The sequence below is a fragment of the Buteo buteo genome, chromosome 12 (assembly GCF_964188355.1).
Source record: "Buteo buteo chromosome 12, bButBut1.hap1.1, whole genome shotgun sequence".
Lineage (NCBI taxonomy): Eukaryota > Metazoa > Chordata > Aves > Accipitriformes > Accipitridae > Buteo > Buteo buteo.
In genome coordinates this window covers 18664221-18686812 of record NC_134182.1, presented here as the reverse complement: position 1 = coordinate 18686812, position 22592 = coordinate 18664221, and the positions used below count along the sequence as shown (strand labels likewise).

Sequence of the window (22592 nt, the reverse complement as noted above, 5' to 3'; positions counted from 1 at the left end):
CATGGCCACCTCCTTTAACTTGGTTTTGTCTGAGTGGAAAACGTTATCATTGCTGTGCTTAAAAACACTGGTGGTGATTCTCTGGACACAGGTGGCTCTTAGGATACTGTGTGTTAATGTTGAATTTCCAGTGAGTTTTCCCTTGTGGTGCCCATCATCAGTGCAACAGAGAGCACAGTGCTGGAGATGACCTGCATTGACTCCAACATGGGATGACCAGTCTTTGCGCATCCTTATGAGAAACTAAAGGGAAGTTAAAAAAAAACAGTGAGTAGTAGAACTACATTCAGGGGTATCCTGTGCGCTCATCAAAATGGAAACAGTTTAATGTCCAGAGAGTTGTTGTAACAGTTCAAATACATGTGAACAGCAGCATTTCTGATTTGTGCTGGAGGGGTTTTGTTCTGCAAGAGCTAACTCTCCTTGCAAAACAGGCAGTCGTTTTACAGTAAATCAGTAGCAAATCAAACAGTGGGTAGCTTTTACTAGAAGATCTTGCTAGACAGAACCCTCTGAGAGCAGGTTCCTGTTTCTTTTTTCCTTTTCTCTGTAGTGTATAAGAACAGAAAAATCTGCTCAGTGTTTTCTGAAAAGACAAGTGGTGGAAGAAACAAAAACAGCAAGGACATCTACCAGTAGCTCCTTGTACAATGTTTTTTAGATAGCATTGGGGTTGGATAATACATGAGGAGAACTGGTTTCTGGAAAACCAGGACCTTCCCTGACATGCATTTAGTGTTTATATTTTTTAAATTCAAACTGGAAGAGATGGGCAGAGTGCAAAAACCTTTTCTAACTTAAGAAATGGTGGTAAAACTTCTGTATTTTCTGCTGTACCCAGTGAACATAGGCAAGTTTTAATCACCTTCTGGTGTTTTGACCATTCTTTTCCCTGTGATGATTCACTCACCTTCTTTTCCCACCCACTGAGCAAGATTAGTAAACTTACTGTGAAACTACCAGAAATCCCCAGAGCTTTTTCTCTACTACAAGCTCCCAGCTCAAAAAAAAAAAAAAAAAAAAAAGCAAAAGCTAAAACTGGCTGGTGGACACTTTTAAATTTTACAGTCTGGGTACTGCCCAAGAAGAGATTCATAAATACATAACATGTCCAAAACTGAACTATGAAGACTAATAGATTCCTGCTCTGGAGCTTTGGGGGGCGGAAAAGGTCATATCTCTAAACTTAAACTAAAAGGAGTTTGTCAGATATTTTCAGTGGTATTAAGCAAGTCCTGCTTTCCAGTAAAGCTGGAAGCTGGGAGAGCTAAGAACCTTTGAAATTTGCTGCAGTTGGAAATTGCCTCCATGGTTTCTATTACAAATATTTTTCTTTTGTTTCTTTTATTTAGAAGTTTTTCAGGTGTGGACTGAGGTTTTCCATATGAGATAACTGCTTCAAATGAGTACTGTTTTGAAGATTCCTTAGGACTAAGCATATTTGTCTTACCGATTCAGATTTTCCTCACTCAGAGGCATCAATATTTTTTCTGTGACAGTGTCAAGTTATACCCTCCTCCAGCACCTCAGGTTTACAGAACTTCATATGAACTTATTCTTTTAAGTATGCACCTGTGTGCCCTAATGGTAAAGAAAGTAGATTGCTAGTATTATATTAGCAGTCCTAGGGTTGTGGTTAAGAAAGCATTTGTAGAAGCTCTCACAACAGTGGTTTTGACAAATGATTTACCTAATGGGATAAAATTTCCTATGCTTGTTCTTATTCAGGAAGCATCTGAAGAAAAACTGTTCATCTTTCTGAATTGTATGTGCAATGTGAATTTAATCAGTTGGTTTTCACTTTTTTATTTAAGCTTTCGTGTTAATGGGGTTGGTTTTGGGGGACTTTTTTTTTTTTTAATTGCTGTAGTTTTCTGCATAGGCTGAGGGTGAGGTCTTGGCTCTCTTCCTGCCAGTAAGCTCTGCCAAGGACTTCAATGGAATCATAATTCCTCCTTAGATACTTTGTGTGGTGGGAAACCGTGGTTATTTTTTAATCTGGCTTCTTAAGAAAATGAATTTTCTTTCCTATAAAATAGTATGATCACATTGTCTGTGCATACATGTATCTGTCATTTCTGCCCTACAAACCTTTTTTGAGCCTGATGGCCAATTTTTAAAAAATTTGGCAGGAGGGTACAAGTCTTGAAAATACAAAGTTTCTATGGTTTCAGGAATATAACCACTTAGAAGAGGCAGGTTCTGTTACTGCCACCTGAATGAAAGGCTGAAGCCCCTGCGTAACTGTATTCTGTGAACAGAGAGTCAATAGGGGAGAAATAAATTATGAATATTCTAATCCTAGGAACTGCTTCAGTCAGAATTCATGCCTTATTAAACATCAGAAAAAAACCCCTCTCTTCAGTCAAGATTTGTACCCTGAATGTATTCTCTGATGTCTTACAAGGCATGAACACCGTTTGAAGCTTTTCCTTTGGCAAAGGCATTTAGGACATCTTTCCTGTGTGGTTTCTCTGATGTTTAATAAGGAGTGAGCTCATGCTGTGCTGTGGCTTTAACACAACTCAATCCGATGCAGTGTAGAAGTCCATTGGAAACCAAACTTTGTTACTGTGCTACCCATGAACTTTTTTGTTATTTATGCTGTGAATAGTCCTGATATAAGCAAATACGGATAGGTAAACATTAAATGGCAGGTATTGAAGAATAAACAAAATCCAGAGATTACATCCTTCGAATGTTATAGCTGATGTTTTCACACATAAAACTTATGCAATATAAAGAAATAATTCATCAACCTTTAGCAGGTCATCATATTGGTATGGCATTAACATTGGTAACATTGTGGTGTTATGGCACATGTGCCAAAGAGGACCAAATTACTATTGATGTGGGGACTAAACTTTGAAATTGTGATTCTTTGGGGATTTTTGGAAAAAGAAAAAAGTGTTATTTGACTTACTATTACACATTTTGTATATGTACATGTGTGTGAAGTTCATACAGATGCAGGTGGTTATATGGGTAAAGGCAGTATCTCATTTTATCGCCAAATTCCAATAGACATTCAGATAAGGATTTACATGTTCAAGGTTATAATAACAAAAATCTGTATATAGTGCATTGTATCCAGTATATACAAAAGCCAAGTTTGAACTGGTGTATTTAAAGGAGGATAAACAAAGAGCAATTCTTGGATTTGCTGTCCTTCCTGAAGTCAGAATTAGATATTTTTTTTAAAGATAGCATCTCACTATTGCTTACTTTTTCAGCATGAAAACAATATTATTAGGTACAGTAGATCCAAATCATATGGTTCTAAGCACATTTCTATTTTAAACCAAGGTGGATAAGAATTTACCTAAGTAAAAGAGGATCAAATATATCATTCCCTCATTTGCATTACAAACCAGCTGCTTTTTTTTAAACCTTCTGGCTGATTCTTAATCTGAAGTGAAATTGGGCATGTATACTATCCTGGAACTGCATCGTCACCCTGACCTCTTAGTGAAAGATGGAAAATCTGGAAGAGGGAGATGAGTAAGATTTCTCTGGTGTCAGTGTAACCCCTGCAATTTTTAAGGAAAACTAAAATTGACCAGTAGCCGAAGAAACACTAACTATAGTAGTAGTTATTAAAGGCAAGGCCTCCAGACATTTGGAAGAAGGAAGCCCAATGAACAGAGGCTATATACAGAAAGGTTTAGATTTAAATTCAGAACTGTATTTTTTTTGTTCTTGTAGGGTCAGTTTGTTATTTTCTTTTTTACTCCAACTTTGCAGCAGACCTAAAATCTTCATAAGCTAACACATTCATTATAATTCACTTAAAAACATCCAATGATGGCCTGTATGCTGAAGACAGGAAACAGAAGAAAAAGCAAAGAGCATATGATTTCTGAGAACTTCAGTCTTCACAATAAAATAATAACCTAAGCATGTAGAAGCCCCAAATGAGCTATTCCTGCTCTGGGCTTAGCAGGTAAACTAGAATTCTAAAATACTATTTATAGATTTAAATAATACTGAAGGTTTCATTTTTTACATTCTTTAGTCAATTCAAAAATAACTTCTGTGAGCAACAAATCTTCAGAATAAAAAAAGCACGCAAAGTTGTCTAGGTCCGCAATCATGTGCTTCTGCAATTATAGATAGGTAGTGTAGACAGTGTGCAACGTCATCTTTAAATTTTGTAAAGTGAGAAAATGGGTAACCTGCCTTAGCAGCAAGTATCCAAGGGATTTTGTTGACACTGTGATGTTAGTTGATGGAAGGAAGAATTTTGGATAAACTGAAATGACTCAATAGTAAACTTATGCTGAGGACCTCCTTGAGAAATTCTGGTCTTACTCAGCTTCTGAAGTAGTCGTGAGTTCTACTTTGCTTTTAGTAGCATATAATAGTATTCATTCCCTGACATAAATTGTATCACAAATTGTATGTGAAAGGATTTGAAGCAGTCTCTGCACTATACAGGAGTTGTATTATGTGTTGTAGAAACACTTTACATCCTTAGGGTGAAAAGTATTTTAACAAGATATGTAGTGCTATTTCAGTGCTTTTATTTTTAAATAATCTTCTGATGCTCCATGTTTTTTCTGCCACTCTTAGCCATGTCTCTTTTCTGGCTTAAAGAATGTCAAATTTGCACTGGATTATCCCAAGGAAGTAGCAAACATTAATTATGAGTTGTATCATGAAGAGGTATAGCCTTCTGAAAGTATGGGATTAAACCACAGAATTTGTGGCTTCCAGTGCAGTCTAGTGACTTGAGATTAAAGTGGAAGATCATAAACTTAAAGCAGGCACATGTGAAGAAGAAATCTTGAAGAGGAAACAATCAATTTTAGTTTGTACAGTTTTAGATATATTACTGTAGCTTGTTTTGTAGTTACAGTGATTTATCAAATGGCATTAACACAACTTTGAAAAAGTTCATCATGCAAGCTACAGGTTGCCAGTCATGTCATTCAGTGACAGGGATGGAGGTGGTGAGGGAAATCAAACTGTTTGGTAATATAGCCTCTTTCTTAAGGACTTTAGAAATCAAACTTTAAAGAACTACAAAGAAATAAAAGTACAGACATATACACAGATAACACAGGAGATTCCAACACCATGCTAATATTTATTGCTGGTAGAAACAGCCACAGACAATTACAATATAAACATTCTCAGCCAAAAAATTAGAATATTTTCACCTTGGGCATAAATTCTTTTTCTGTAACTCGTTGATAACCACATTCTGTTATTTAGCCATACAAGATAACTGCAACAGCTTCCTAATCATGGGCACACAGAGTACAGTGTTAGCAGCCACTCCACTTATGATTTAATAAGTAAAAATATTGTCCCATATATTGTATAATGGGTGAAAACTTGCTAGATTGTTGAAGTTATTTGAGTGAAGGAAGAGTTCTGTTAGAGTTCATTTAAATGTCAAGTCAAAAAAAAACCTGATACTTTTAGGAGATCATTGCATACAATACAGAAGTTTTGGGGTTTTTTAAAGAAACAAGGGAGAAAAATGTATTCCTTTATGGAAGAACTTTATAAAAGAACATATAGAAATACTGGCAAGACATCATAGTCTTCATCAGATTGAGTGATTATCAGTCTACAATCTAGAAGTCTCAATATAACTAATAAATTAACAGTTAGGTGTCAGGAAGTTGGAGCAAACAAGTGTTAATATAATGGGATTCATTACACGGTTTATCTTGGTAAAAAAAGTCTCTACTGACCAGTGGTAGATCTTTGACTTGCAAATAAGCTGCCATTGACAGAAAGGTTTCTTTGAAGAAGTTCTCATCTCTTGTGAATTTTAATTTTAGTTCATAGAATGTGCCTCATTCAATTACTTATTTTACCTTTTTTAGTTATCCTTTTAGAGTGTATTTGTAGCAGTATTGGTTTTACACTGGCATAGCTGATACATTTAGTACCAGATACACTAATTAGTTAGTGCTAAGGGATAGAGGGAAGAACTAGCTGGGAAAGAAAACAAAGAGAGAAATGGTGTTCAAACATTTTAAGAGGATGGAGCAGGAAAGCAAGGTTGATGCTGTTTCGTATTTTAATCCATTCCTTCATTATTCCTATTTAAAACTTCTCTGATTAGTCCTTGAGGCAGTGTAACTTTTTTTTTTTTAACGTATCTGTAGGATTCAAGAGCCTTAATATAATTTCCAAAAAGAAAACACTTAATTTAGGAAGCTATTCTAGATGTAGAATCCTAATATCTTCAGTCTTTTAATAAGACAGAACGTAAATGATTTAAAACCTGACAAGCTTTCTGAAAATCTCATTCTTCAACTAAAAAGGCTAGTTTATCAAAGCATCTGATATTTATTTGTAAATATATCTGCCTGCAGATACCGTTTAGGCCACTCCATTATCTAAGCACTTAACTTGGAAATGCACTCAAGCCCTTAAACATTAAGTAATAGTAATCAAACCCTTAAAAGGTGATCAGGTGTACTACATAAAGTTGGAGTTCTTGTCTTTCAGTGACCATGTAAGTATTTGCAGTTTCTAAGGGAAAGAGGGCCTGCATTAAAGGAGATTTAGGGATGCAAGTGTGTACATTTGACTCAGGCCTGACTGATGTCTGTGTGTGCACTATAATATGCATTCAAAATCTCTTCTGGGAAGAGGGTAATCTTTGTGAAAATGGTTTTTGCTCCAGTCTTTGTCTTGCAGCACGTGCTGTAATGAAACTGTTCCATGAACAAAATCAGGCATCAGTGAAAATAAATCCTGGGAATGCTTGTATTCACCTTTTGACCCAACAATGCGCTGCTGTAAGTTACATATTACAAAATTTCCAGTTTCTTCTGCGTGTATGGGGTCCCTGCTTTGATTTTAACATGATGAAGACCTGTGGTTTTATTTTCTGCCTTTCTTTTTTCGTTTTAAAAATAGGCCTGTGTCTACCTTGTTACAGAAGGAACCTTTGTTACCTCTGATGTAAACCAGGGTTTCAAAGTGCCAGTGTTTTCTTATGAGAATTATTCCCAGTCTTTCCACCTACCAAAGGCTGTGTTTGTACAATGTGATGCATAGCTCTGCTTTCCTCTGTTTTGAAGAGAATATATTAGGATTAATATTGAATTATTTATGTTCATAGGAACAAAACACACTTACCCAAATGCTTGTGGTAAGGATTCTGAAAGGGGCTGTAAAAACCATCCGAGCAGATTTGTATCATCTAACAAGATGACACTCATTTAACAAAATGAGTAAGGGTTTAACATGGTTCTTATTAGCTTGTCAAACCACAGTGACTGTGTTTACATGAAAAAATTACATTCTCTTGCCTTGAGTCCATATGTGAATGTATTTGGCTTACATAAAACCTGAGGTCACTGGGCCTCTTGGAGCATTTAGCAGGAGCACCAGACCAGACTTGTAGCATTCCATATTGTTTGTGAACATAAGATAAAGACAATTTCAAGATCTGAGCAAGAATGCCACTTAATCATGCTGCGTGCACGTGGAAATCAGCGTCAGAAGCCAGATACATGAAAGAAAAACATTTTTCTCCTCTAACTTTCTTCCTCCCTTGGGCATTCTTATAGATGACCAAATGCTCAACTTCATATCCAGAAGTTTTCCAGCATATTGCTCTTATTTCATTTCTGAAATTTTTCTGCAAGATTTCTTATCCTTTCACTACTTTGCATTTCTCATTCTTCATGTAAGCTAATCAAATGTGATGCTGATGATGCAGGGGACAGGATGTTTCTTACAGGAAATGTTTCTCCAGATAGAAGAGATCCACAGATGAGGATTACTGTCTGGCCTAAGGAGAACTGAAAAAATTTGATTATGTGGGAGAAGTCTACAACACAGCACTATTTTAGCACAGAGGCAAAAAGTAGCATGCTTGCAAAATGACTAAGTCCCTGGAAGTGCTAGGTGCTAAGCAATATCAGGAAAAGGTTAACAGCAAGAGATAATTATTGTAATTTGACTAGTAGATTAGGGAACATAAATAAAATAAGGATCAATATATGCAAGTGCAATCATAAAACGTAAAAGGCTGCAAGTTATAGGAAATGACTGTTCTTCAGAAAAAGGTGAAAATAGTAAGCAGGGAAGGCAATGGAATCATGCAGTTTTTTGAGACTCATTTTTTCTGCTTCATGATGAAGACACTGCTGGTTAGCTGGGTTTAGTACAAGTACTAGAAAATTACCTGCCATGTGAACAGTCATAATATAATAAGCTGGATGTTATTGAATGCATGCCAGAAGATTGATAAGAAATTACAGGTACATAGGGCATATATTTGTAAATATAACTGATACCATCTTAGAACAGTTATTCATTTATGTAATAAGAGAAGATTCACATGGATTTGCAATAAATACTCTGTTCAATGGGATTGTTTGAGAGATCTCCATCACTAAACCAAAGTGGATTACAAAAGAGCAGATCAGCACTGTGTAACATACCACCCAGGCTTCAGTGCAGAGCAATTTCTAGTGATCCTCACCATAAATAAATCCTCAATTCTTTCATTAATTTATTGAGTCCTGCTGTTTCAGAGGAGAATACCGTCCACAGCATACCCGCGCTCTAGTCGTCTTTTACTTGATTATGCAAAAGTTTACAATTCCCAGCTCCTGCCTTAATACTATGCGTAAGCCATTTTTAGTTCCTTTGAGACAGCACTTCAAGTCAATACATTTTTCCCTTGAAGCAGAAGAGCCAATGCACAGTACTATTTTACCTGCTACTTAGACAACCTTCAATATATTCACAGTTAAGGTGGTTATAAATATATCTGCAAAACAGGTAATGCCATTAAAAGTATGTTGCTGAAGAACAGGAGTTTGAAAAGTAAATTTTCAGGTAACAGACTCAACTTTTCCTCCTTCACAGTCCATGTGAAGGAGAAATGGGGATAGTGCATCATTTTAAACAAGTTCCCAGTTTTGTGTTGGCATCTCAAGTCAGTGCAGGGTGAAAAAGTGTTGCAATTAGTTTACAGTTCACTCTTTCTTCAGCCAAAATCTTGTTCTGCCTTAGTTGTGACAAGTCTCCAGCCTCTTTCACACTTGCTCTTCTTCCTGCGATCCATACACAAGACAGTCACAGTAGGTTAGGCTACATGGTCTTTCTCCTGGCATCTTAAATGATTTCTTTAATCTTCACTTACTGCTTTTTTAACTTCTTTGGAAGTAAAAACAAAATAGTACTGCACAGTGTTCTCTTTCTTTTCTTATCTGCCCAGGTTGCTTATCTTATCTGTACCTTTTTTGTTCAGTAATGTTTGCTGCTGCTCCATTTGTCTGCCTTTCTTTCCTACAACTTTTTCTGATCGTTTGTGGCTTTTTTGGCTGTTATTTCCTCATTGCATTTAATTCTCTGTGTAACTCTCTGACTTTTCTTCACTCGTTACTCAGATTTCTATTAATTTGCTGCCAAGATTACTTTAAGAAATACGCAAAATGCTTTGGAAATAAATATTTCTCCATTGTAAGTGTTGAAGTCTTAAGTCTCCTTGCTGCAACCCCTGTCGTTCAGTCCCTGCTTTTCAGTTTCTCACTGTGCTATGTAGTGTGAAATACTGGACTGCGAAAGTTCTTTAAGGCAGGAACCATCCCCTCCTGTTTAAACCATGAGGCATCTAGTAATTTCTTCAGGTTTTCTTATAATTGTTTTCCTTAAATAATACTGTCCTGATGGAGAATTAATAACTAATACATTTTGGGGGGGGGGGGGGGGGGGAACGTCGACAAAACTACTTTTTTGAGATCATAAAAAGTGTCCCTAAATTCAGTTCTTGCATCACTTGATATGGATTCTCATTATTATTTGCCCTAAATGACTGAGCATGTTACCTTTGTAATACTCCGTGCTATAGGGGTTTTTGCGGAAAACTGAGGGGGAGCATAAATGTGGTAAGTTGCAACACAAAAGCAATATTTGTCAATTTTTGAGCCCTGTAAGAGAGAATTACACTCGCTTTATAGCCTGCGGAACTTTTTGAACCTGTTTGTACTGTATTATGAAAAATAATTCTATATTTTAAGCATAAGGGGGTTTGTAATACTTTGAATGAGTTTGGAATATATTGCTTTTATACTTTTCACTTTGGTTTTATGTTGTCAGAATGAATAAGTGACCAAAATTTCTATATTGTGTGGTGTTTTATAGAGTGATATTGTTGATACCACTTAAGTTAACCTGTATTTTAAACCACTGCATACATTGAAGCCTTGCTGATAAGTTCTGTTGGACTTTTCCTGAAGTTTGTACCTTGAGGTATGATGGAGGTCCCAGAGGGCAATTGATTCTGCTGGGCTGCCTGCCTGCCCAGGCTGTCTGTTGTAAGCTATGGATCAATTTATAGAAGCAGGTCCCCTTACCTGGAGAAGAAAGCAATGTGTGATGACTGTTGTAGGCAGAGTGCTTGTATACCACGTGCTACCATTGTGTAACATGAAGTGTCTGATCAGCTGGGTAATAAATTATCCTTGCATGTTTTTTTTCTTCAGAGAATGCCATGTCTGAGGACAGTGGAGAGCTCCCTTTTCCATCGCTGGCAGCCCAGGTTTTCACTCATTCAACACATCAGTGGAAACCTCTCAGTGCCCTTTATGCATCATTTGATATGGATTCTCATATTCTCATTTCCTTCCTACAGAGGAAATACTAGCGTTTTCAGATTTTTATACTATCAAGTAGCAGTAAGAAAAGCTGCAAGGGTATCTGTTTTTTCTCCTTCCAGCTCTGAGTCTGGCCAGGGAAGGGAAGAAAAGAAACATACTCTAATTTAACTATAGGGTTAGCTATCTATTTATCTCATGCTGCTTGGGTTTTTTTCCTCAAGGAGGAGTAGAATCCTGGGGCCAGAGCTTCTCTCCCCATAAATCTCTCAATGTTGGATCACCCAAGCTATGGTTTGTGTGTAAGTTAGGTTACATGTGCCTATGGTTTGTTAGGTTAAAGTCTGCTAGAACCCAGAATCTGTACAGTTAATGTAAATCTTTCTTTGGTATAGCCACTTTGTCTAAAATGGGAAATACGTTATAGAAAACTGCCTTTTTTTTTTTTTACAAATTTACCTTCAGCAGAATACAGAAGTTGGAATAACCCAAACAGCTTTTATACTATTCTATGAATGTTAAGTGTACTTCAGTGTAAGCATCTGGACATTATAGGTGGGCAAGCAGAGAAGCAAACTGGTTGCAATAATTTGCTAGAACATGTGAAGTCAGCGTAAGAGCTGCAAATAAAGCTCAGCAAGTCTGACCTGCAGTTTTCTGCACAGTCTGTGAAACTAAAATACATTTTGGTTTCAGTATTTGCTTTTTACAGTGATTATTTCATACTTTTTTTCCAGTTACTAGTTAGAAGGAGCTCAGAGGTATTTAACCTGAACCTCTGGTAGGTCAAGATGGTCAGATTTTTAGTCTGAGTTTGACTGGGATTCTTTCTCCAAATAAGTGGATTTGGCATAGTTTTCTCTCTAGGTCTATTTGTGATTGTATTTTTTTTCTGTACACTCAACAATGTAGATACCTCAGATTATATGTTAGCTGAAAACATACATTTGTGTTTTACCAATGTTGAACTAGAAATAATTATAAGTGAAAATTGTTTATTCGAAAATAGAATGGAAACTTTTTTTGTGGCCAAACTTTACCTTATAGTAGATTTGAGTGGACAAGCAATCTATTAATTAATTTGCTTTAAATGGAGTATTACTAGAAAGGGGAGAAAACACTGTCGCAAGCCTAGACTGACCAATTTTTCAGTAACAAGAGTAATGTTCTGTTATTTTACTGTTAAACTCTGTATTGCTGATTGAAGCACTATCCCAAGGCTTCTGCCAAGCACCACATTGTTCATGTGATAAGGAAGATTTGGTTACGGTCAAGCAAGTCTGAAAAATGGTAAACTGACAGCAAATCTGGGATCATGGTTGGTAAGGCAACTTTTGTGGTCACGTGCTTTTATTTGATGTGGTTCCTCATGTCTCCTGTGCCAAATGGTGTAATGCACTAAAGTGATGAAACTGCAAAAGAAAAAAAAAAGTAAACTATTTACTTTAGCAACAAAGGAGAAAGAGAACAGGGAAGGAGATCAAAGCCCATAACATGAGTCTCAAAACAGGAAAGAAGAGCAAAAAGAAGGGAATTTCTTTCCACATGCTTCGGGCTACTCTTGCTTATAGCCATCATGAGTAATAAACCCTTTAAATGCTTGTGTAGGTCTGCAATGTGCTTCATTTTCAAAATAAGGCAGATGAAAACTTACAGAGAGTTAAGAAGGGTGTATACTGGTAAAAGCAAGGGCTATAAAGTCTAAAGTCTACTTTCTATCACTAGTACGTAGATTTGAACATGTTTTAACATTGGCCACGCTGAGAGAAAAGCTCTTAGTTATTTTAAACCAGTATAAAAAGTCTTTCCATGCAGAGGCAAGTTTTTTGTTTATTTACATTTTCAAAGCTAGACAAATCTTCAGCTGTATTGTTCACGATCGTTGAAATTGTCATTTCCCTATTTTATGTGGGTTTTGGAGAAAGAATGCATTGGATTAGGAACATTGTTGAGTGCAATCAGTATTATGTACCACTTTCTTTTAGTATAAAGCCTGTAATGCTATGTTCACACTGTATTCAGGGATAGAAATGATTCTTCTTACAGTGCTGAAACTCCTTCCCAAATACACGTTTTTTACTGTTTCCTCCTGCCATTGTGCAAGGTATCTCCTTTTAAGAGTCTGAAACTTTTTCTTAGATGTTCTTTTCTTTGTCATACTTCTTTCAAAGAAAATCTTGTGCAATTTTGGAGATGAGGAATGGTACCATATAAAGGCAAAAGAGAGAGAGAGTGTGCGTGCCAAATGAACACATGTAATACTATCTATATGGGTGCTAACGGTAGTACCATAACCTGTGTTAGCATGTAACTTTATAAACCATGATATTTTTATTCATGCATGACCCTCTTCGTTTTTCAGACTCAGCTCAAAAGTTTCCCATCAATCTAGAGAAACCTACATTTTTCTGCTCAGAGAAAGGGGAACACAGAACAGGTTGAAGGGAAGAGGTGGTGTGAATGAAAGGAGTTTAGGGGAGCTAGGCAGGCCCAAGAGACCATGGGGGGAGTTGTAGGGTAGGGGTTGGAGTATGAGCATCTTCCTTTGTGCCTTTACGTCTGCCTTGGAAAACCACCCAGTCTTCTGAGCTTGAGACTTGGAAGCACTCTTCTTCGCAGTGAAGTGATGTTTTTCAGGACGGGGAAGTAACTGGTTCTTTACACATACTTAGGAACAAAACCAGTCACTTCTGTAAACCTGTGAATTAATGCTATGCCCCGCCCCCCCCTTTTTGGGGGGGGGGGGGGGATCATTTCTTGAGAAAGACATTTTAATGTAATTATAAGCTATCAAGAAATGGGAAAGAATTTTGCATTTTATATGCAGGCCTGAATAAATAGATCCATTGAGAGACAGACAGAGCAAGTCACTTGGAATGCACCAGTCAACAGCAGAAATGTAAATGTCATCCAGCTACACTCCCTGCACTTGTATTTCAGTGTGCCACAGAATAAAACTGCTATTAATGCAGGCTGAGTGCTGCTCTTGTTGAATTCAGTACTGGGTCCAACACAAAATCCAGTTTAATTCACAGGCTGTGGATCAAAACCACATTGTCTGACACACTGGAAACCCAGGAAGGCAGGAACCTACAGAATCATAGAATCATTTAGGTTGGAAAAGACCTTCAAGATCATCGAGTCCAACCATCAACCATGCCCACTAAACCATGTCCTGAAGTACCCTATCTACTCGCTTTTTTAATACCTCCAGGGATGGTGACCCAACCACTTCCCTGGGCAGCCTACTCCAATGTCCGACAACTCTCTCAGTAAAAAAATTTTTCCCCAATATCTAACCTATATCTCCCTTGCCTCAACTTGAGGCCATTTCCTCTCGTCCTATCTCCAGCCACCTGACAGAAGAGACCAGCACCCACAACTTGCTGCAAAGGAGTCTCTGGTCCATCTTAAAATGAGGTGAAGTTGGTTTGCAGAGCTGAGTAGGTTTAGAGTAACAGCAAGTGAATAAAATGCTGAGTCCAACAGTTCTTTGTCTCTGGTTCCAACATGTTCATGCAAGCTTATCTCATAGATAGGTAGATTTACCATGTATTTATCTTCATCCCGTACCGGTCCTTATGAAGTAGCATTCACTAAGACTGTTGCTTTGTGAATTATGATAAATTACAGAAAGCCACTATAAGAATCTGTTAGAATTTTAGCCTTTAAAGAGCAGGTTACTGGAAAAAAAGAAGTGTAAAAATCAAACACAGCTCAATTGGTTGTGCTGAAACTAGACTTACTCTGGCAGCTGTAGAGTAGCAATATTAATTAATTTGTCTGTGTATAAAAACAAAATAACTTTTGCATCCTATCTCTTGATGGGTTTTTGTTTGGGGGTGGTTTTTTTGGTCATCTTGATGCAATGAATGTCACCAAACCTGATAGTGTGATGTTATAGTTGTTTTTATTCCTGGGTATAAAAATGTTTTATTTATGAGGAGTGTATAACAATGATACCAAGAAGGAAAAGCTTATTCACAAACAGAGGTAAGATCTATCCCCCAAGAGGCTTGACTATCTGGAAAGCAGGTCTGACATGCAGGAATCTTCAGCTTGCACTGGTGGAATCTCTTGGCAAGTAGAATTTCCTTGACTATAAAAGACTTCTTACAGCATTTTTTCTTTTTCTACACCTTTTCTTTTGATTGGGCTTTGAGGGACCTCAAAAAGCAACATTAGATACTGAGCCGTATGCTGAAATTCCCTTGCCTGATTTTTTCCATTTTATATATTTCCTTGCACCTTTTACAGGTCCTTCTTATTTGATGTTGAGTAAGTCACTTCTTTCTTCAGCTGCAGGTTTATTATAGGGTCAAAGGAATTATTACAGCCTCTTGCCTTGTCTCATGATTGTGAAGTACTGCAAGTGTTATGTTCCTTTGGCAGGACAGAGACATAGTATAGCACAGTCAAATCAAACTGAGCAATAGCTTCCTTACGTGTTTAAAAATAGAAGATACATGTCGGTTTCATAAGGCAGATGAACCTTAATTGCTGAATGTTTATAGGAAGTTTTGAGATGGTCAGAGGCAAGGTCCTATGTAAATACATTATTTTATTAAAGTATTTAATAACCAAATTCTCTGACCCAATAGAGGGAACAAAGATGCCTGTCCACTCTTAATTTTCCCTACCCATAATTATTTCTACAGAACATGAATTACATATTGTACAGCTTTATTCTGTTTTCAGAGGGTAATTATACTAGAACTTCCAGCCTTCTTTCTGTGGAGGGACCTCTTTCTCAGAAACCACACCTTGTAGCCATCTGTTTTTTATTTGAGAAGGATTGAATTCCCATTTATGTCAACAAGTTTTTATGGATTGACTACTTTCAAAAGATGGATACAGGTAAAGTGGGAAGCCCTTATTCACAAATCATAATAATTCCATCTGGAAGATTTATTGGAAGCTGATGATATAGGATTGGAAGCTTTTTTGCATGTGAAATCTGTTGGAGAGTATTCCTAATTTCATGCCTGCTATTGTAACCGAAAGAGGAGCCTGTAATTCCTGTTGTGGTCATCTGAGCATTTCCAGTGGTATCTCCATACTGAGGGGAAACTTGGACTTGGTTGCAAATGAGGCAAGGCAGGATGCAAAAGAGACAGTACCATTTGCTCTGTGTATGAGATTGGAGGCTTTTATGGATATATTTACATAAGCATTTAAGGAGTTTAATGAACTGAAAGCCAGGGTCTTAAAGTAAGGTGCACAACCCACTTGTAACATACCAGGAGGGGGCAAGTCTTTCATTCTCCAACATTAAAGACTGGTGAACCCAGTATACTTTCAGTTTCCTAAGAGCAAACTACTGTTTCAGAAATGTTCCAACTTAGTAATAATCTAATAGTCACACTTCACTGTTTTTAGCATCCACAAGTAGCAAAATTATATTCCTGTGGGAGCACTTTCAGTAAGGGGGTAGCAGCAAGGAAACTGAATTCTGTTTTTAAAAAAAAAAAAAAAAACAAACAAAAAAACCCCAACCTGTTCAACTCTTACTTGTGCTGGAAAAGTTTGTTTGGGTTTTTTTTATGTGGCTGTGGTGTACTCAAGGCTTCTTTTTTTTTTTCTTTTTCATCACTGCATATGCAAAATCCAGACCTGCAGAACTGTTCCATGTGGTGAACAGTCTGCTGAACCCAGACTGTTTTGCCTGAGTAGCAGATTTCCATATACCTCATTATGAGTTTGGGGTTTTTTGATTTATGTAGACTCTGTTCCTTCAAAGGGATGTACGACTGTAGACCTTTATACCTATCAAAGTGATATCTTATCAAGTACTGAAGAAAATACAAGGGCAGGTTCTGCTGGAGAATAAGAGCCTTATTTTGCAGAGAAGAACCTTCTTTCCAGCCAGTTTATTTTTTCATGGAAACAACATGTAAACAGGAGGCCACAAAGTAACTTAGCTTTTGAAGCTTTTTAATTGCACCCAACAAGGTTCTGGATGTTTAGTGAATTATGTAGACCACAGTGTGTAATGCAAATTCACATCCCTTTTGACTGGTAAAAGACTGTAAGAAAGATTTAGGTCAGTACTGCTAAAAGAAAGTAGCATGGACTTCAGCTGGTTGTTGCCTTATACAACCCAATTTAAATAAAAAATGCTAGATCTTTCCCAACCAAAGAAGCCATTATCCTTGGCAGTAGCAGGCGTGCTTCAGTCTTCCGTCCTATGATAAAGGCATTTGATTAAGATGCCTAAATACATGTCTGAAGTTATTTTATTTCTGTGGATTCCTACCATTCCAGTCTAAGCATGGACAGAGTTAATATCTTTGTTCATGTTACTTCCTTCTGGGAATGAACAAAATCATAAAATTAGGGAATATAATCATAAAATAATGTAGACTGGAGGCAATTTCTGCAGGTTATCTGGCCAAGCCCCTCCTCAGAGCAGGGCCAGCTTAGATCAGCATGCTCATGGCAGTTGTTTAGGTGAGCTTTCAGCAAGTCTGTGGATGGAGATTCCCCAGCCCCTCTGGGCCTGTCTTCCAGTATTTGATTACTCTCATTGTGAAAATGTTTTTCCTAATAGCTAACCAGAACTTCCTTTGTTGCAACACATCTTCATTGCCTTTCATCGTGTCACTGTGTGCTTCCAAGAAGACTCCAGCTCCATCTTCTCTATATTTTTCCATTAGGTAAATGAAGGCATCAATATGCCTTCAGTAATAATATGCCTTCAACTCCCCTCTTTAATATCCCCCCCTCCCCAGTGTTCTCTTAAGAGAGACCGAACAAACTCATTTCTTTCAGTATCGCTCCTTACATCATGTACCTAATAATCTTTCTGGACCATTGCCCCTTTGATCTAGTAGGTTAACATCTGTGTTGTACTGGGAGGCCCAAAATTGGAGTAGATGGCATGGCTGACATGCATCTGGCCATCCTCAGTCCAAATTATTCTGTGTGTTCTTAGCTGGTTTGACTAAAGGTGGCTTTTTGAATAATTCAAGACTCAAAGTCCTCTCCTCCCACAATCACAAGATATCTTAACTACAGTGCTCCACATCTTATTGATGAGGGCTGAGAAAAAGAACTCTTCACAACAAAAAAGCTATTTCCTGACAGAATGCTTTGCATTAGTGATACTCTTGATTACAGTAGTTTAATTACAGTGGGTCATGGTATAGCCGGTTTTTGTAGATGGTATCACTCAATACTTTTTATATCACCACAGCATAAAATACACTTCGTCATCATGGCCCTCTGACTTTAAGCATAGGGAAAGAGGACAGTGTAGAAATCACTTTCAAATCCCATGGACTGTATGTGTAATGTACTGTTAAATTAACTTCTGTTTCTAGTGCGCTTGGAGGATCATCTGCCCTTCACATCCCAGCCTTTCCTGGTGGAGGTTGTCTTATTGACTATGTACCCCAAGTATGCCAGCTGCTAACAAACAAGGTAGGTTAGTAAAGAGAACTCAATTTTGTTTTCCCTTAAGTGCTGTACTGTATTGCAGTAACACACTATAGCATTTCCATAGACATAGTTTTTCTGCCAGGTAGTCCAAGCAGGGCATACTTAAGGTGAACTACACAAGGAATACCTGCTTGATAAGAACTGAGCACCGAAGCAGGGCAATGAATATAATGACTCTTTTAGGTAAACAAGAGTGTTTGGGATCTGATCCTGGAGCAGATTTTTCTTACCGTGGCATGTTATGATTTAGGATAAAATGTTGTCTCATACAGCACTGCATTGTAGCATACTATTTTGCTAGTAAATACAAATGTGTAGTTGGCATATTTTTCTTCCACTTGGAAGTTCTCATACCATAGTCATCATTGTAGGTTTTGAGTACTTTCAGTGATTTTCTTCTCAGATGTTTCATGCAAAAGAACTGAATTGGCAGCCTATTTGGATATTTATATAGTAATAGCTACTTAAGGTTACTGAAAAGATTGTGTTCCAGTTAGCTTACTGTTTAAACAAAAAAGAGTGAGTATTGTATTTTGAAAGCTTCTCCATTATTTAAGTGTAATTTTCAAAAGAAAGTTTGGGGGCCAACATCTAGAAATCTGCCTATTACAGACCTCCTCTTTGTATTTGTGTATTATTTTTACCTTTAATTGTCCAAATGAGGAAAATAATTTTATCCTTTAGAAAAAGTTCTTCAAAATGTGTTTCCATAATTATTTTGGAATCTATCTTTAGAGTTGTTTTTGTTGTGGTTTTCTGTTAAAATTACTTTCTGTTTTTAAAATCTGCAAGTACACAGGACTGTTTTTATCCTTTCTTAAACAAAGTCACTTAAGCAAACTTATCATATGTTTTCCTTTTCCTAAAATAACATTTCAAATCTTACACAAAGTGTTCAAAATAATTGTTGTTTTTTATAAAATTAAATAAGTCTCAATTTGTAAATAGAATTTAACTTTAAGGGGTACAAGATAGCTCTCAGCAATGATTGTATCAAGGCTTTTTCAAAAAATTTAGGAAAGCATTTGCCAGCCAAGGAATTCTAGTATTGCCACAGCCAAGAAAAATATTCTTCCTGTTCTTTTCATGTTCAGTGGGGAAAAAAGGTTTTTTAAATGGTAGTTTTCATTCTGGAAGGCAAAGGGATTTACATAGGGAATCACATATGGAACCGTACTGTGAGTACTTGGAAGTAACCAGCTGTAAACCAGATGCCTTGCATTCTGACAACACACGCATTGTTCCTGTTATGGGTCAAACACTGTTCACACTGTTCTGCTAAGTAATCCCATTCAAATCACTAAGAAAACATATAAGGTGAGAGGAGAATTTTGCCTTAAGTCTTCCAAGTTTAGCATTGTTGGATTTTCTGTGCCAGGATGGAAGTCTTTCAAAACCCAGAATGCCTCAGAAATTGATGCTCACAGTTGAGTAGGTGGATCCCTGAGTCAGCATGAAACCACTGAGAGAGCTTAGTGTTAAGAAGATTTTGTTGGAGGTGTATGCTTCAGAAAACACCCAAGATCAGTTGTGTTTTTTCTCTCTCTCTTTTTTTTTTTTTTTTTTTTTTTATAACCAGAATGTTATTGTGACATTTAAGCAACTGTCAGTTCAGGTAACTATGATTGGCCTATCGTGGCTTCCTGCTGAAATTTCAGCAAGGCAAGGTTGTATATTTCTTTTCTTCACTCTTGTGCAGTTAAACAGCACTTTATATTGTGAAAGACTTAAGTTTCACTCCAAAGTGAGTGAAGAGATTTCTTTACAAGGTTTTCTGTGTGCAAGATCCACTGTTTGTTTTAAAAACATTTTAGGATTCTTTAGGGAAATCATGCAAGCTAAATGTAGGATTCAGAACTACTACCGTGTCAAACATAAGTCTTCCTTAATGAGGAATATATGACAAATTGGGAGCATTGGCTTTTTTATCTTTTTATAGCTCTGGATTTGTTTGTTTCTTTCTTTTTTAAGGTACAATATGTTATTCAGGGATACCATAAGAGAAGAGAGTATATCGCAGCTTTCCTGAGTCACTTTGGAACGTAAGTTTTCTTTTGATGCGTTATTTTCTGTAGCATGGGACAAAGTGTTGTTTTCTGCACATGGTCTTTGGCTGTGTGACTGCTGTCCACTGGATAAGATGAAATCTGGTCATTTTTCACAGAGTGATGTGTATAGATGGTCTCTCTGTAGCAGTACTGGAATGAAGTTCATCGTTACTTCACTTCTGTGCCAGCTGCCGATCTGTTTTTACTAGAAAATAGCTGATGATGGGAAAAGGAGAGTAGGAATTTTCTTCTTTAGCAAAAGAAATGTGCTCATTTCTGAATAAATGACTGTGGAGGGGTCTTACAGTAATAGGCAGTGACTGAGGTGGAAGAACAGGGAAGCAGGTACGTTTCCAAGTCTTGCAGGAGCCAGAAACCACTGTTCGGCATAAAGGCAGGACTGGGAGACCAGCTGCTCCCACTGCCGAGCAGTATCTTGTCTCAGGAGAGAAAGGGCTGTCGGGTTGTACTGAATTCCTGCAGTTCAAAAGTCCGTGGCCTGCCATGATGACACATTATCTTCACAAACCAATTAATCAGGGGTGCCTTGGCACTCTGAAGGGTAAGCACTTTGGTTTCCCACCTAAATCCTGACTTGAGTGAGAGAGAGTCCAGGAGCCGATGCAACAGTGATTGCCTGACCAGCAGTGCTTTATCTCATTGTGAGGAGGGGGTTTCTGATTCTGTTGATGCCAAATGACATGGATATTTGGGAGCCCTTTCAATCTCAGGTCTCTCAAGTGAGGGTAGGAAATCAGGTGCCTTCTAGCATGCATGCAAATTTTATACAACTATAGATAGATAACAATTACTTGAATTGGACATATAAGTAGGTAGAGAGTCGATGCAAGCTCAGTCCTTATGAAAACAAGATAAATTCTTTTTTTTCTGAGAAAACTACAGTATAGAAATGGCCCAGGTGTGCCTATGATTTTATTACGCTTGCAAAGTCATTCATGAGTCCTGATGCTGCTTGAGACTTCCAGAGAATACCGACTCCTGATGGTTGAAACTTTTAATCCATCTACTGAACAACTCTTCTATATTTAATTTTTGTATGTTCTCATGCTTTGCATTTTTTCTGTATACTCTTTTGAATTTTCAAATTTAAACTTTTCTCAGCCTGCACATTTTCAGTTTTATCCTGTCAGTACAGAGTTAATAATTTATCTTAATCTGAGTAACATACAGGGAATTTGTGTGTGTACAGGTTTTATCAATTTAGCGCTGCAGATGCATTAGCAGGTCTCCTTTCATTCTAAAGTGTATTTATATAAACTGAACATGGCCTTTCTTTGCATAAGAAACTCCAATACCACAGCATAAATAAGAAGATTATTAAGAGTAAAAGTTTAATCTAATTTTCTTTTAGCGAGAAAACTGTAACTGTTAATAAATAAAGCAAATACTGGAAGTTTCTGAACAAACAAACAAAACAATCCTTGTAATACAGAATTTACATATTTATCATTCAGTATTAGAATGAATGGTAGGTTAAAATTGTATTCATTTTTTTGTATATTTGTTGATAGTGGTGTGGTGGAATATGATGCAGAAGGCTTCACAAAGCTCACTCTGTTGCTGATGTGGAAAGATTTTTGCTTCCTTGTTCACAGTGAGTAGCTCTTTGCCTTGGGCATAAATGTCTATCCTCGTGAAGATACAAGTTCAAAAGGGAAAACATACAATTACAGGAAACAGTTTAAAAGTTTTAGCTATTTTTATCCAGTGCTTAATGTATTTTTGATGTGACAATGACACTTTGAAAGCACAAAATCCTGACTGTATTTGGAGAAAGGGAGAGGATCCACATTGGTAGCATACTGCCTGCTTTACAGAATGCCAAAAGCGTCCTGGGAAGGTTTTCTGGTAATTTGAGTCAAGATTAAGTTCACAGTTGTAACTTGTCCTTTCAAAAGTGCCAATAATGAGGACCAATACTATACATAACCTGGGAGTACCTAAAATCTTCTGTAATTGTCAGGATTTAATGCATTGATAGTCATAGTAATGACACTTTAGTGTAGGGAAAATATAGTAAATGAGAAATAACGCTATACTGTCGTTAGGAGCCAAAAGTTATTCCTAGACTGAAACTGTGTAGGCAAAACTGTCTAACAGTTGCTACAGTATGTAACTAGACTTGCTGTCATTTGAAATTTTTAAATCAAGATTGTATTACTTTCAAAAAGACACTCTTAATTAAATAAATATGTAGGAATTGCTTCATTTAGAAATTAGCAAGTGTGGCTTTGTTGCTGCTTTATACATGTTAACCGAAGTAGCAATTACTGTTTTTCCCTATGGTAAGGTGAAATCCACAGGTATCAAAGATATTGGTCTGGGGAAATTCAGTCATGTTACCCTTTATTTTTAATTGTTACACTTCTCATCTTTGTTTAAAATAATTACAGTGCAATCTGGGCAGCTGCAACACTGGTGTTTGTTAACACTCTAGCACTGGAATATTTTAGATTACGTCATTTTTGATTGTGGGCTAGCTTTTCATGTGGAAAACTAAGGA

General features: G+C 37.1%; 1 protein-coding gene across 5 annotated transcripts in view; it reads left to right on the top strand.

Annotated features, from left to right (window-relative positions):
- The window catches only part of BABAM2 (BRISC and BRCA1 A complex member 2), a 180604-nt gene that overhangs the window by 118620 nt on the left and 39392 nt on the right, over positions 1-22592 (top strand). For all 5 annotated transcript variants that reach the window (XM_075042888.1, XM_075042885.1, XM_075042886.1 and 2 more), the window contains exons 8-10: positions 17903-18002; positions 19992-20062; positions 21601-21683. In XM_075042888.1, the coding sequence (XP_074898989.1) occupies positions 17903-18002; positions 19992-20062; positions 21601-21683 (254 nt within the window). The remainder of the gene's footprint in view (positions 1-17902; positions 18003-19991; positions 20063-21600; positions 21684-22592) is intronic.